Source organism: Puma concolor, chromosome A1, assembly GCF_028749965.1.
Source record: "Puma concolor isolate L17-30 chromosome A1, mPumCon1.1.hap2, whole genome shotgun sequence".
Classification (NCBI taxonomy): domain Eukaryota; kingdom Metazoa; phylum Chordata; class Mammalia; order Carnivora; family Felidae; genus Puma; species Puma concolor.
The window spans coordinates 234,775,551-234,791,838 of NC_141667.1; the positions used below are offsets into that span (position 1 = coordinate 234,775,551).

Consider the following 16,288-nt stretch of genomic DNA (forward strand, 5'->3'; position numbering starts at 1 on the left):
CTAACCTAAGCAAGTCTGAAACCTGCCTGCCTACACATAGTTTAAAATCACCAGCATCCCCAAACTAACTTCCCATGCATACGATACCTTCGTACAGAAAACACAAACTTCTTTTTTATTTTATTTTATTTTTTATTCTTCAAAAACATTTTTTAAACACTTATTTGTTTTTGAGAGACAGAACGAGACAGAGCACGAGTATAGGAGGGGTGGTGGGCAGGGGTGGGGGGGGGGTGGTGGTGGGGCACAGAATCCAAAGCAGGCTCCGGGCTCTGAGCTGTCAGCACAAAGCCCGATGCCGGGCTTGAACTCACAGACTGCGAGATCATGACCTGGGCTGAAGTCAGACGCCTAACCGACTGAGCCACCCAGGCGTCCTTATTTTATTTTATTCTTAAAGTTTATTCATTTATTTTGAGAGAGAAAGAGGGAGAATGCGTGATGGGGGGAAGGGGCAGAGAGAGAGGGAGAGAGAATCCCAAGCAGGCTCTGCCCTGTCAGCACCGAGCCCGAGATGGCGCTCAGTCTCGCTAACTGTGCGATCGATCTGAGCCGAAACCAAGAGTCAGATACATAACCAATGGAGCCACCCAGGTGCCCCCTAACTTCTTTCTTTTAATGTCTGACCTGAATATCCTGTGGGTTTAAATAGATGTCGTTGATATAACCCTAGTACGTGATCTTTAAGAATGGGATTGAAATCATTCAAAATTTTCTAGGAACTTGTCCTTTACAGGAACATTGCCCGATTTTCCGTGGGGGAGGCGAGTATTTGTCAGGTGCTTGTAAGGACTGCAAAGGATAGCTTCTCAAACAGGATGTGCGAAACTCCAGTGAGCTTCCACTCTATCCAGTTCACTGCTCAGTGATTCTCTTTCCTTTCAGTGCCCTTCGCTTTCATCCAAGACAACATCTTGTTCTATGCGACCCTTGGGCTTTGTCTTCCCTTCATCGCTGTTCTAACCATGCTCATCTGTCACAAGTACAAAAAGGTAAACGCGAAGGTAAAAATCCAGCCCTGTTTCCTATTTCTGAGGAACTGCCTGTTGCTAATGGACCCATTATTTTCATCTCTGAAGCAATTTAGGTACGAAAGCCAGCTGCAAATGGTGCAGGTGACCGGCTCTTTGGATAATGAGTACTTCTACGTTGACTTCAGAGAATATGAATACGATCTCAAGTGGGAGTTTCCAAGAGAAAACTTAGAATTTGGTGAGAATCGAATGGCCCAAATGTTTCCACAGCGTTTCCTGTTGGAAAGTCTCTAATGTGCCCTCGCCCACCATTATCTTGCAGGGAAGGTCCTGGGATCAGGTGCTTTTGGAAAAGTGATGAATGCGACAGCTTACGGAATTAGTAAAACGGGAGTCTCAATCCAGGTGGCAGTCAAAATGCTGAAAGGTACAGTAAGGTGGAACGGTGCCCACAAAGGTGCGCAAAAATGGGAGGCATCGTCTCCCTCCTCCTCTTCTCCTCGTCTGCAGCATTTTTACGGTTACCGCGTGCCACATTTTCAAGGCTAAGAGGGGACTGGGCTGGGGTTGGTGTCAACCAAGTCGTGAGTATAAAATCCAAGTCACGAATGCAAAAGTCCACCTCTTCTTCCTCTTCTGGCTTTGTCAGGTGTTTCCAGCTTCAATATTAGGGGGTACTGTTATTACGGGCAGATGTTGTTTCTTACATTGTGACACAGACTCTGGGCAGAAGAACCAACTGAAGCCCTCTGCATTCTCACTTCCCACTTGTGGCTCCCCCGCCATCCCTCCCCCTAGCGTCCTTGGCTCAGCAAGAGCCCTCTGGTTGGCTTTTGCTGCCGCGATCAGCAACCTCCAACAAACGAAGTCTCACGGGCCTCTTTCCTCCTCCCAGTCCGGCTGCCTCACAGTCCTTTGCTGGCTCCTCGTCTTCCACCAACTGTTGATGAAGGCCTGCCTCCTTCCTTTGCACCGTGCATGCTCACTACAGGCTACCTCAGTGTCGCCCCCCCGCCATGGCTCTAGTCTAGGTACCAAGGGTTCTCGCAGTTGCTCTCCCTTCTGAGCCTCAGGTTATGTCCAAATGCCTGAGCACCTCAAAAGGTTCTCTAATTCGAACTGAACTCCTCCAACCGTGGCCCTCCATCAGCGCTCCCGCTCAGTGATCGGTGCCGAGGGCCAACGACTGGCCGATGACTTCCCCACAGTTGGGCAAACCGGAAACCGAGGCCGCATCCTTGAAACCGGGTCCGTTCTAGCACCCCACAGGCTGTCCCTGCCTGGTATCCTGCCCCGTGTTCCTTGAACCCACCCTCTTCTCACCTCCCTACCACCCCGGACCAAACCTCTCTCTTCAGAATGGCTGCAGCGGCCCTCCAGGCAGGCCCTACGGGCTCCTTCTGGATTCTCAGTGTTGAGGCCCAAGTGCCGGTTATGGAATGCAAAGCAGACCGGTTTCCCCACTTAGCACTTCCCGGTGCTTCGGGATTACTCCCGGAGGAGTCTCCACAGCCCTGCAGCGTCTGGCTGCCCTCCTCCCCACCTCACCCTCCCCACCTCACGCTCACTGGGAGGCCGCCTGCTTTCGGTTCCTCCAGAGCACCGTGCTCCCTCCCATCCCAGGGCCTATGTGCAGGCTGATCCCTCTGCCCACCCTTCCCCTTTCACGTGGTTCTCTCCCACTCCTCCTTTAGATCTCAGCAGAAATATCACTTCCTCAGAGAAGCCTTCTCTCACACCACAGAGATCAAGTTCCTTGCTGTAAGTTAGCTCTCCGTAGGCCTTCTTCCTCATGCAATGTATCACAGTGGGGATGACATATTTGCTTAATTACTCCATTAATGTCTCATCTGCCACATTGGTCCGTAAGGCGCGTGAGGGCCAGGGTTGTATCTGTTCTGCTGTGTTTTCTTTTATTTGGATCTTTGCCCGTTCTGTTACTTCAGTGTGGAATGTTCTCCCTCCCTTCCCACTGTGAATTTGCCTGGTTATCTCTTATCTTACCTCAGGCATTCGGGGTCCGCTTCCACCCCCCTCCAAGGCTAGGTTAGGCGTCCCTCTCGTGTGACCCCACAGCCCCCTTCTATTCATTTGCCACTTTGCATTTACCGCACTGGGTTGTGATTGTTTATTTACTCGTCTCCCTTTTTCAGGAGACTCTAAACTCCAAGAAGACAGGGGCTGTGTCTTTTGGCTATCATTCCTTCCCCCATCTCTTGGCACATCGCCTCATATACAGCAGGCGTTCAATAAATACTTGTTGAAGGGGTGAAGGAGTGAATGAATGGATAAGAATGAATGAAAATCAGGTCACGGAGTATGAAAGTGCTCTGGCAAAGTTAAGCACACCATAAAAGATGTTATTTTGGTCGTGATGGGCAAGCCATGGGGATTGGAAAGCTACAGATCCCTATAAAACACGAAGCAGAAGACACAAGGTACTAGGGGATCCCAGTGCTCACAGTGGAGAATCTCACTCCCACTCCCAGTGAGAGAACCCTGACAGCTCACTAAAGCAAAATGGATGGCATCAGTGCTCTGGAAAAGCTACCGTACAGGCTAGGATGTCTCCCAAGACAAAGCAATGACACCTGGAAATACCTAGTCAACTCTTCACTGAATGTAAAGAAAAGTTACCGCGTCTATAGGAAAGAAGGTGTTACCAGTGGAGTGGGTGCCTGGTGCCTGATACCTGGAGAGGGAAGTCCAAAGACCCTGCCCCTGCTTCTAGGGCTCCAGCACCCTCCCGGGCAGGGGTGCCCCAACCAACCTGGGCACATCAGTCTCATTGACGTGAGACCTGGGAGTTTATCAGTAACTACCCTTACGCTATGCTTCTAAGCAAGATTATGAGGATAATTTGCCGAGCTATCTAGACTTATCTCCAGGGGGGAGAATGCATTGTCCAATGGATGCATTCTAGCCTTTTTGGTAGCTCTCATGATCAGTTAACGAGTCTCTCGAGAACTTGGTTAGTGGGAACTGGTCTCTTTGACCTTCTCACCATTGGACCTGTTGACACATACGAGGTTTTAGACCTGAGGACCGTGAACTGGAGCCAGCCACCCTTGCCGACATTCCTGTCCTGTCTCTCCATGCCCAACAAATCCAAGAGTCAAAACAATGAAAAAAAGTTACGTTTCTCCCTTCAGCATACTTCCGAACTTTTTCATGTATTTTGTTTTGTTGTATTTCGGTTTTTTGAGGGTTCACTAGAAAGATTTCTATTTTTGGTGGGTAGAGGAACGTCCAGGGGAAACGCTCATTATTAGGCTCAACTTTTATACCGCAATCTTTGAAACTCTGTCTTCAACACAAGCTCTTATTACTTAACAATCGCGGACCGTTTTACGCATTATGATTTTTCATGCAAATTCGAACTGGAGAAAGTTTTCGTTTATTAAATGACCTAAAATACCTATTTTTCTTTAGCCTTACATTTTGTACGCTTTTCCGTTGACAGAAAAAGCAGACAGTTCCGAAAGAGAGGCTCTCATGTCCGAACTCAAAATGATGAGTCACCTGGGAAACCATGAGAATATCGTAAATCTGCTGGGGGCCTGCACACTGTCAGGTAATCAGTTCCTACTAAAAACATTTCATCAAAAATATTTCAGCTTGAAGACCCAGAGGACATCTGTTCCCATTTTCTCCTCTTTCCTCAGTCACAGTGTGGGTCCCCAAACCCAAGTGGAATTAGACGTTGAACCCTCTGAAATCAGACAGGTCAGTAGAGAGAAGGCCTCTCTGTACGGGGAGACGCCACATAATTTTCACCTATTCGAAAACAGCAACAGCACTGCGGGTACACTTTGTGGTATCTCTACTTGCTCAGATGGAGCTTCTCCCCCGGCCGTGAAACTGGCCTAAACGCAGTGGCCAGAATGGCCGCAGAGCCTGGCCACTGCCCTGTTTGGGCGGCTTCAAATAAAGCACAGCTAAGGCAGGCTTTCAGACTTCGTTTTCCCAGAATTCAACGGAGCATGCGCTCTGATTCACTCCTGCTTAGAAATACCCGAAGGACGGGGAGGCCCGTGCGTGGCTCCGTCGGGTAAGTGTCCAACTCTCGATTTTGGCTCAGGCCACGATCTCACGGTTCGTGGGATCGAGCCCCGCATCGGGCTCCACACTGAACGTGGAGCCTGCTTGGGATTCTCTCTCTCCCTTTCTCTCTGCCCCTCCCCTGCACACGCTTTCTCTCTCTGTCTCTCAAAAGAAATAAATAAGCATTAAAAAAAGAAAAGAAACGCCTGAAGGATGTGCTCAAGCATCCTTCCTTCTGGGACTGGGACCAAAAAATGGGAAACAGAGAAAATGGATCCGAGAGGATGCTTGTGATGTATTTCTCCCTCCTCGGCAAATGGCAAATCGGCATATATTTGCCAAGTGCTCACAGTGCAGCTGGCCTATTATTCCCAGTTGCAAACTGGAGAATCCAAGTGGCCAGTAGTTATTGACGAGGCAACAGGTGCAACTAGCACCCACGCAGAAGGCAAGACGATACCACGTTCCAAAGGAGTTAGAGCAAAAAGCTGGAATTGAATTGTACAGGAAGAGATAAGCTCAGGGGTGCTGGCTGGCTCAGTCAGTGGAGCCGATCAAGTGCGACTTGATCTCGGGGTTGTGAGTTCGAGTCCCACGTTGGGTATAGAGGTTACTTTAAAAAAAAAAAAAAACTTAAAAAAAAAAGAAGAAGAGATAAGCTCAAAGCTGAACTCTCCCAAAGTCAGGGGAGAAGTAGGCTCTCTTAGATTATGTTGTCTGCCACACAGACATCTGAAAAAGTTATTTGGTATTTGTATGCCTGTAATGAAAACTCTCACTATTTCAGGACCAGTTTACTTGATTTTTGAATACTGTTGCTATGGTGATCTTCTCAACTACCTAAGAAATAAGAGAGAAAAATTTCACAGGACGTGGACGGAGATTTTCAAGGAGCACAATTTCAGTTTTTACCCCGCTTTCCAATCATACCCAAATTCCAGGTAAGAGACGGGGTCAAGGTTTCACAATTATATGTCGTAGAACACAGACAAAATATGATAGTTAAACACCCCCCACTGGCCAGTCTCTGAAGGCCGTAGTCCGGCATTGTGTGCACTGTGGGTTCTAAGATCTAGAAAGGCCACTTATCTTTGCTATAGTTTTCTCTGCTGATTGGAACAATGAGACCTTTCGCTTTCCCGTGGTGCAGGGACTGTAGCTGTCTCCGTCCACCTGTGCCGGAATCACACCCATGGACCCAGGCTCAGTTTTGGGAAGAGTGCATTATTCTGTCTTTCAGCTCTGCTGGATGACACGTAGATCCCAGTTGAAAGAATGAATGCTTTTTCCAAAGCCCTCCACGTACTCATTGAGAGTAGTTCAGGTCTTGGGCCTTTTGCTCTGAACTCAAAAATTGGATTTTCAAAAATTAGAACGGATCAATTGACGTAATGTGATGGGGACAAAATTAAGAAGCGGTAACATTTGTCCCTGTGCCCCCGTTGTATATTCTGCCATCCATGCGGAACCTGTTGAGATTTCTTGTTGTAGTGTGTATAAACGAGGGCTATAGGAGTTTGGTGATCCTTTGGTCCTCATCCTTGGGAATTTCTTGCCAATTACTTGAACATCGTGTAACACCTTTCTCTGAGGCATTCTTCATAGAATGATTCCTCAATCCACAGTGCATTCCTGTTTCCTTGCCATATGCGGAATCTCCCTTATTCTAAAGGCACAATCATCAGAGACTTTTGTCTTTACTGCGCGACTTTTGGAGGGTGCGTTTGAGATTCCAGCCTTGATTTCTAAGTGTGTAGCTTTCAGTGCACGCCTTTGGCCTTCTAAGGTCTGAGACGGAGACCTAGCATCTTAAAGCCGGGAGGCCCCATGGAGATCCCCAGGGGCATCTTTGTGCGCTTGCCCTTAACCGATTGATACCGTCACCCCAATCTTGTCTTCCACACTCGTCTCTCAGTTCATATTCGAAAACTGAGAAAATTCTATAATGTCATCTGTATTCTAGAATAGAGTCTCTTAATGAGTCGGATGTGTGTGATCAGCACTCCATGGTTAGTAACAACTAATCCTGCTCAACAGGGCCTTTGATTCATTCTGGTCACTGGGATATTAAATCCACTGAAGCAATTTAGGGACATTTGTGGTCTGAAAGGATGCCATTTTCCAAAGATAGGGAAATTGTAAATTGGGGTGAAATTGTACGCGGGAATAAATGGCATCCTTGTATACAATGCGCACAGAATTCCTTGGTGAAGAATTTTACATTATAACCATAAAAGAGATTATTGATGTTACTGTTTATTAATTTCACGGGAAAGGGAAATGAGCTTTATTTACAAAGACCAGCTTGAGGACAGAAGGATGGTAAAACACTTAGAAGTCTTTATGGAAAATCCGTATTACATGAGTTTTTGTAGGGAAAGTGAGCTTTAAAATTTTTTTTTTACATTTATTTATTTTTGAGAAGCAGAGTGAGATAGCATGAGCAGGGGAGGGGCAGAGAGAGAAGGAGACACAGACTCCAAAGCAGGCTCCAGGCTCTGAGCCGTCAGCACAGAGCCCGGCGCGGGGCTCGAACCCACGAACCGCGAGATCATGACCTGAGCTGAAGTCGGACGCTCAACCGACTGAGCCACCCAGGCACCCCAGGGAAAGTGAGCTTTTAGAAACAGAAGAGGCCTGAGTCCTAATTGTACGTTTTGTTAGCTTCGTGATTTCAGCAAATCACATTTATCTCACCAAGTCTTTTGTGAAATGTGACTCTCACACCCAGCTTGTCGTGTTGTGGCAAGGACGGAATGAGGTCCTCTTTGAACTGTAAGGACGTTATACAGGGAGTGGGGATCACCCCTCTCCTAGTGAGACTTGGCAAGCCCAATTAATTCCACACGTGTTTTTAATGCCCACATGGCGTGAAAAATGGACCAATGGATGCTGTGCTTTTTGTTTAAAAGCCCATTTACGGGGCGCCTGGGTGGCGCAGTCGGTTAAGCGTCCGACTTCAGCCAGGTCACGATCTCGCGGTCCGTGAGTTCGAGCCCCGCGTCGGGCTCTGGGCTGATGGCTCAGAGCCTGGAGCCTGTTTCCGATTCTGTGTCTCCCTCTCTCTCTGCCCCTCCCCTGTTCATGCTCTGTCTCTCTCTGTCCCAAAAATAAATAAATAAATAAATAAATAAGTAAAAGCCCATTTATAACTGGAATTCATTTCTTTGATGAATTGTAATTTTTTTTTAAATATAATGTCTACTCAGAAGAAGAACATAAATAACGAAATAATTTTTTTTAATAGCATGCCTGGTTCAAGAGAAGTTCAGATACGCCAGGACTTGGATCACATCTCAGGGTTCAACGGGAACTCATTTCAATCTGAAGGTAATATTTTATTCTAATTAGTAGCACCTTACAACAGAAACGGATACAGGAATTCTGTTAGCTATTTTTTTAAAAGTTTGTAAACGCGAAACACGATTTTCTTTGCTAATGTCATTTGTAGGCTTTATTAATGCATATTTGCTCTAAAGGTGGTGAAAAGCCAATGGTTCGTATATTGTGCATTTTACGTCATTATGCAGCTAATAAACACTGAGGGCTGTCTTATTTGGTCGGGTGGTTCTTTTTAAAGTCATACATTTATTAGGGCCACCGAGTACTGATCAGTGGAAAAATGATGACTTCTGGAATCAGACAGAAGTTGGGTTGACCTTGGGGTTCCTTCACTTCCTGGCTGGAAGACTGGACGAATTATGTCACCATCTGAGCCACAACTTTGTCATCTGTCAAGTAGGCCCAATAATACTTTTCTCATAGGACCAGCAGAAGGATTAAATGGAACGACACTAAAATGAGGCACAGCTTCTGGCATAGATGGGTTAGCCCCAACGCCACCAGAGACGTGCGGTGATAGCTTCTTTCTGCAGTCTGGGTGCCCCAGCTCACTGTGACTCTAATAACTGCCCGTGGAGCCTTACTGGGACAACTTCATAGACTCTGGAAAACATGAGGACCCGTTCTGTCTTACAGATGAAATCGAATATGAAAACCAAAAGAGGCTGGAAGAAGAAGAGGACTTGAACGTGCTGACATTTGAAGATCTCCTCTGCTTCGCCTATCAAGTTGCCAAGGGAATGGAATTTCTGGAATTTAAGTCGGTAAGCGCCTTGTGAAGAAGAAACTAACGGCAGCAAGATAATCTGGGAAATGAGATGTGCTTTCCCTTTTCTGGTTTGTTTTAACTTGTATCCCTTAAAGTCTCGCCCCTCCCCACCCCCAACCACCACACCCTTCACTGTCGGAGCCGCCTAGATGCTTCTTCCCACCAGCTCTTGACGAATTACAGTTATGAAGGCCCCGGGATCCCTTATTAGATAATGGTTATCGCAGCCCTCCCAGGCTGTCCAAAGTCCCCTGAAACTTCCAGATAGGCGGTCAAAGCGAGGTGTACAGAGTCAGTCCTTCCTTGGACGGTCCGTTCAGGTTGTTCAGGCATTTGGCCCTGGGTAAATGGAGTCTCAAATACCATGCGTCGTGCTTGTGGGGCCAGCCCGTCCCCCACTCTGCCCACCTCCGCCTTTGCCTTCTCTGCAGTGCCCTGCTGCGGGCCAGCACCGTTCCTGGGCCCTCCCGGCTTCCTCTGCCGCTAATCCCAGATCCAGGCCGTGGATCCTGCCACAAACCACGGTTTCTATCTCCACTTTGCATTCTTTCTGAAAGGACTGAATTCTTTCTGAAAGAACCGGCTTTCAGTCCTGTTCTCTGACATTTCAGATGTCTCCTGCCTGTAAGCAGATGAAAGCCATTCCTCTGGCTCCTTTCTGTCCTCGCCGTCTTGTCCTTCGTCTCTGCCGAAGGCCACCTTACCTTCTCTCTATTTCCCAAACTCTTCCCTCCTCTTTTCCCTTTGAATTTTCATTCTCTTTCTCCCCCTCTCCTCCACATCCCTCCTCTCGCCCTGAATTTGGAGAGAAGGCTTTCAACTGTAGTTTTTTTCTTTAAAAAAATTACTTTCTGGGGCTGTAGGGAAGAGGGGAAAGTGGGTGATGGGCACTGAGGAGGGCGCTTGTACATAGCGACGAACCACGGGAACCTACCCCAAAAACCAAGAGCACAGTTTACATACTGTATGTTAGACAACTTGACAATAAATTATGTTTCAAAAAAGCACTTGCCGTAATATGATGTTATAGGTCGAGTCTATCTCAATTTTAAAAAGATTAACGTGAAATAAATCTACAACTTTGAAGAAGAGGAAAAAGTGATCTTCATAATAGTAACCAAACCTATGAAGCATCTTGAGATAAGCAGAACCAGAAATCTGCAAGATCCCCGTGAATAAGCCCGTGAGACATTATTCAATGGCAGGAGGAAGACCTGAATGAGCTTCACCGGGTTCATGTAGGAGAGACTCTGCGTTTACCAGAAACGTCAGTTCTGTCCAAGTTAATCTGTATGTTTAACGCAACTCCAGTTAGACGCTCAGGGGTTTTGTTTTGTTTTCCTCATGCGTATTGAAAGGGCACGTGACCTTCTTGGCTCGTCTTTTCCAAATGTGGGCATCCTTGCTCGATAGTTTATTTATTTATTTTTTTTAATTTTTTTCAACGTTTTTTATTTATTTTTGGGACAGAGAGAGACAGAGCATGAACGGGGGAGGGGCAGAGAGAGAGGGAGACACAGAATCGGAAACAGGCTCCAGGCTCTGAGCCATCAGCCCAGAGCCCGACGCGGGGCTCGAACTCAAGGACCGCAAGATCGTGACCTGGCTGAAGTCGGACGCTCAACCGACTGCGCCACCCAGGCACCCCATTGCTCGATAGTTTAAAAAAAAAAATCCCATCTTGTAATATTTTCCCACCCCTCCTCTCTGAGGCCCGTTCTTCTCTTCATCTTCCCTATTGGCTGTTGGACTCCTCTTGTCTCAAGAGTATGGATAGTTGCTTTATTTGTAGTTCACCTACACGGCCACAGTAGGGCTTCCGTGTCTTTGTGGACCTTGGAGGGCATCTAGCTTGATTGCCTGTCCTTAAGTAAATACTCAAACTTCTCACAACTAGAGGTCAAGGGGCACTGCTTTTTTCCCCCTCTGGGCTTGTTATAATAAGAATTTTCTGAGGACTATCCACTTTCTTAGACACTGTCCTGTTGTTTTCACTTCAGGCCCCCTCCTCTGCATCGGTCTGTCCTTTCTCCCTCCGTCTCTGGTTGCTCCTCAGTTTCCCCGTAGGTTCCGTGACCCCATCAAACGTTACTTGAGCCCTGGGGCACCGTGCTAGGTGCTGAAATAGAGTCAGCTCTTATCAGTGACAGGGGAGAAAGAGACAAGCAAACGTGCAAATCAAAGATGACACTGGAGTGTGGTAAATATTCACGTTCCAGTAAGTCCTGGGGACCCAGGCGAGGCACAGGCAGGTCAGACCTGGGGGGAGGGGAGGCGGTGCAGGAAAAGCTTGTGGAAGGAGCCCAGGCTTGGGCTAGAGGAGATGTTTGAGGCAAAGGAAAACCAGCAGGGAACATGGGATCGGGCAGGGAACATGAAATCAGGAGGAAGTCCACTGAGAAAGGTCATGAGTTAAATGTGTGGCATAGTGAGGTCTCTTGGGCAGCAAAGTAGGGTCCTAACCCAGTAGATTTTTGCCTATCCCTATCTGAAGCTCAAGAGAAATGTTTGGGGGGGGCGCCTGGGTGGCTCAATCAGTTGGGCGTCCAACTTCGGCCCCGGTCATGATCTCACAGTGTGTGAGTTCGAGCCCCGCGTCGGGCTCTATGCTGACAGCTCGGAACCTGGAGCCTGCTTCAGATTCTGTGTCTCCCCCTCTCTCTGCCCCTCCCCTGCTCGTGCTCTGTCTCTGTCTCTGTCTCAATAATGAATAAACGTTAAAAAAAAATTAAAGAAAAAAAAGAGAAATGTTTGGGTTGGAAATTGAGGTTTGGGTGATGGCGGTTGCCTCCCTAGGTTTGGACGAAGCGGCTGGGGGGTGGGGGGATGTGGAATGAGAGGGGGCAGCGCTGGGGAATGAGAGCAGGCTTGCATGGGGCCGTGGGAAGAAACAGGTTCCTCCAGGGGCCAGTGAACAGGCCAGATTCACAGAAGGAAGGTCGTGAAGAAGGAGGGGCTGCCGAACAGGACCAGTTACTGCTGGAAGGTCAGCGCAGAGCTCTGCTGGGCTGGGCTGTGCACCGCAGGGCTCGGCCAAAGCAGTTGGCAGGCGTTGGGGAAGAGGAAGGCAGGTTGCAGGGGCCCGGTAGTGACGTGGGTGCAAAGTAAGCGGAGTCCACAGGCCGAGGACCGCGCTCTCAGAACACTGGCTAGGGAGGAAGGAGAGCTAGAGGGATTTGAGTCTGTTGGGTTTTTGCTTTTATTTTTTCAAAGTTGAAGAGAGAACCCCTTTGGCCCTTTACTCCTTAGTGCCCTGTTCCTTTGAATACCTTCTTTCTTAGAGTTAATTCTCTTGCCGGACCACTCGGGTTCCTGTCTTGTCATCTCTCAACCCAGGGGCTCCCCACTGCACTTCAGTCCTCCTTCCCAAACTTATTGTTTTCATATCTTCCAACTATTTTCTTTGCCAGTACTCTCGCTGCCAAGAGCACCGGTCAGGAAAGAGGTCGTTTTCTCCGCCCCGCAGTAAGAGTGCTGGAAGTCACTCTCTGAAAATCCCCTCCGGAGCTCAACAGCGGGCCCTGTTACTGTCTTTTGTTTAGAGCAAGACACAACCCACAGCCAGCCTTGCTCTCCTAAGAACCCAGCCCCTTGGCCTCTAGGAACGTTCCATAAGCAGCGCGGATGACCGCATCCACAATAACCGGAGACCTGGGCCGTCCGTGTTCAGTCAGTGCCACGAAGCAAGCGTGATGACCGCTCGTGGCCCAGGAAAGAGAAGACACTCGGGTGAACCCCACGTTCCCGTCATCTGTAACTCCCGCTGACCCTGAACCTGGAAGAAAGCTTGCACTCTGTGATCATCTGCATCACAGTAAATAACACTCCAATTTCATTCTTTATAGTGTGTTCACAGAGACCTGGCAGCCAGGAACGTGCTCGTGACCCACGGGAAAGTGGTGAAGATCTGTGACTTTGGACTGGCTCGAGATATCATGAGTGACTCCAACTACGTTATCCGGGGCAATGTGAGGCTGCTACTTCGTACACGTTTTTTATGCCGTCACTGTGTGTTTTGTCGTTGTTACGGTAGACAGCCGCACTCACTGTGGTGCGTGTTTGAGTCACGGCCACGTCCGGACACTTGCTCACGGCAGTTAGCTTTCTTAGGCTTGACAGCTTTTTCTGTAGCTTCAGGGAATATCCCAGCTGTAGTAAAAGCCGAGTAAAAGAGCATCACCTCTGTCACAGCAGATCAGGTAGGGTACCTTGGAGCACAAGCCACACTTTAAACAAAACCCGTTACCTGAGCCTACAGTTCCCGGAGCTGTAAAGTGACTGGAGTCCTGTTTCCAATCGCGGGATTTGGCAGTAGCTACCATAAAACGTTTTTTTTTTTAAGTACGACATACAAATTAAGTGTTAAATGCAAAATCCTTAAAGGCACAACATTGAACGTAAATGTTAGCTAGTGAATGTTTAGCATCTTATGACTGCCACACAGGGAGACCTAAAACATGACTGAATATAAAAAATTTTAAAAATTAATTAATTAATTAATTAATTAAAAAATTTAAAAATCCCTAAGCATAGATGTAGGTTTTTTATTTTATTTTTTTTATTTTAGAGAGAGAATGTGCAGGGGAGAGGGGCAGGGGGAGAGAGCCAGTCTTCAGCAGGCTTCAGGTTCAGCGCTGAGCCCTATGTGGGGCTTGATCCCAAGACTCTGGGATCATGACCTGAGTCGACACCAAGGGTCAGATGCTCAGCCGACTGAGCCACCGAGGCGCCCTGTTGTGTTTTTTTTTTTTCAATTTAAGATTTTATTTTTAAGTAGTTTCTACACCCAGCGTGGGGCTCGAACTCATAACCCTGAGATCAAGAGTCTCATGCTCTACTGACTGACCCAGCCAAGTGCCCCCTGATATGTTATTTATAAGAGAGCTATTAGAAATACTAAATGATAAAATTGTGCGGTGAAAGAATGTGGCTGTAAGAATTACAACACCTGGAGTTAAGCCCGTGTCCTTACGTTTTGGAATTTCTGGGTGCTTTTTTGTCCCCACTTGTAAAATGATAATAACAGCGAGTGCTGATGCACTGCCTACTGTGTGCTTAGCACTATTCTAAGTGCTTTACATATATTCATTTAGTTCTCAGAGCACCTCTCTTGGGGATGAGGAAACCGAGGCCCAAAAACGTAACTCTGCCCATGATTACACAGCACGTGGATTAGAGCACGGATGGGCTGAGCCCCAGGTCTGTGCATAACCACTGGGACACGTGCAGCGTTTCCCGTGAGGATTATACGCTTCCCTCACTGGGGTTGTTGTGGGAATAAACCAATAAAACCAACATGAAAGCACCTGTCCGGGGGAAACGGCCAATAAACGTTAAAAATCAAATTAAACTGCATTCCCATTAGCATCAAATAACCATCCAGGCTGATGTTAGATCCATACCTCACTCGTTGGAGCTGAAGTCGTAAATATGATCAAAGCTTCTGTGTGGCTGTGCAGTTTTTAATCTTACTAGCTGGCCGTCTCTTACGTGGGAAGGTGAATTTCATGTGGCACCTCAGTTAATCCGTGTAATTCATCAAATTAGCCAGACCAGCCTGTTTGGTTTTACCAGCTCATCGGTTTGTGCAGGATTTAAAATCGGGTTTCTTTCTTGAGCTTCAGTTTTGTTTTGTTTTGTTTTTTTATTTCCTTCAATAATCTCTACGTGCGACGTGGGGCTCGAACTCGTGACTCCCAGGTCAGGGCGCAGGCTCTACTGACTGAGTCGGCAAAGTACCCTTTGAGCTCTGATTTCACTGGGCAGGTTGAACATGCGTGGTGAGGGGCTCCTCAACTCACGAGAAAGAAAATACTACAAAAAGCTCTACCCCGGGAACCTATCCACCCCTACGTCTTGGTTCCCATCCCAGGCTGTACTAACTCAAAACCCGCCTCTCGTGCTCCTGGAAATTATTAAAGCCACAGAAGCCAGCCTGGTATCATTCCTGGAAGTGATGGCGTGTGCTCCCTTCACCACATTCCTGTAGGTGGCATTTCCACTAAAGTCCTTCCAAGAAGGTCGTCCACTAATTTACCAGTATCTCCTTACCTCTGGTCACCTGACTGGTTCCTCCTTCATGGTGTCTGCTGTGACACTTACCCATTTCCAAGCACAAGCCTTTGTGCACGAGGAGTTTTAAAGAGATATCAGTTGATTTTTTTTTTTTAAGCCTATTATTAGAATGTTGATTTGAAAGTGAAACACTTCCCCTTGGGCAATATGATCTCCTCAATGAAGGATTAAGAGCGGCTTTAGGAAGAAAATACACTTTATTATCAGCTAATAAGAGAAAAGAAACACGCCTCGTTCAGTCCGTGCACCACCCATCACCACTGATCCGTCCCCTCTTGGATTCCGCACAGGCCCGTCTCCCTGTAAAGTGGATGGCTCCCGAAAGCTTATTTGAAGGGGTCTATACCATAAAGAGTGACGTCTGGTCATATGGAATATTACTCTGGGAAATATTCTCACTTGGTAAGTTTTGCAGTTTGCTGCCAGCCGTTGCCCCCCACACGCTATCCCATTCCTAAATCAGGGTGCATGACCCGTGACCTCTAATGCTCCCCAGATCTGGCTCGTCCTTACCTCTATGCAGTGTGTGCCGTTTCACGTTTTGTTTTTTTTAATTCTTTTTAATGTTTATTTATTTTTGAGAGAGAGAGACCAGGGGAGGGGCAGACAGAGAGGGAGACACAGAATCCGAAGCAGGCTCCGGGCTGTGAGCCATCAGCACAGAGCCCGACGCGGGGCTCGAACTCACGAGCCGCGAGACCGTGACCTGAATCGAAGTCGGAAGCTCAACCGACTGAGCCACCCAGGCGCCCCCCCCTTTTTTTTTTTAATTTTTTTTCCTAATGTTTATTTAGAGACAGAGAGAGACAGAGCATGAGCAGGGGAGGGGCAGAGAGAGAGGGAGACACAGGATCCGAAGCAGGCTCCGGGCTCCGAGCTGTCGGCACAGAGCCCGACGCGGGGCTTGAACCCACCAACCGCGAGATCATCACCTGAGCCAAAGCTGGATGATTAGCGGACTGAGCCCCCCGGGCGCCCCCATTTCGTGCTTTATTTGTGGTGTCTGTAGGTCTGTCTACCCCCACCGGCCTGTAGCCACCGGCTGGAGGGCAGAAGTCCTGACTCTCCCCGCCCACGGCCTCAC

General features: G+C 47.9%; 1 protein-coding gene across 2 annotated transcripts in view; it reads left to right on the top strand.

Annotated features, from left to right (window-relative positions):
• FLT3 (fms related receptor tyrosine kinase 3) overlaps positions 1-16,288 on the top strand; it is a 78,730-nt gene that overhangs the window by 52,445 nt on the left and 9,997 nt on the right. For both annotated transcript variants that reach the window (XM_086714547.1, XM_086714542.1), the window contains exons 13-21: positions 886-992; positions 1,080-1,212; positions 1,297-1,401; positions 4,438-4,548; positions 5,806-5,959; positions 8,266-8,348; positions 8,997-9,124; positions 12,975-13,097; positions 15,495-15,606. In XM_086714547.1, coding sequence (XP_086570673.1) covers positions 886-992; positions 1,080-1,212; positions 1,297-1,401; positions 4,438-4,548; positions 5,806-5,959; positions 8,266-8,348; positions 8,997-9,124; positions 12,975-13,097; positions 15,495-15,606 — 1,056 coding nt within the window. The remainder of the gene's footprint in view (positions 1-885; positions 993-1,079; positions 1,213-1,296; positions 1,402-4,437; positions 4,549-5,805; positions 5,960-8,265; positions 8,349-8,996; positions 9,125-12,974; positions 13,098-15,494; positions 15,607-16,288) is intronic.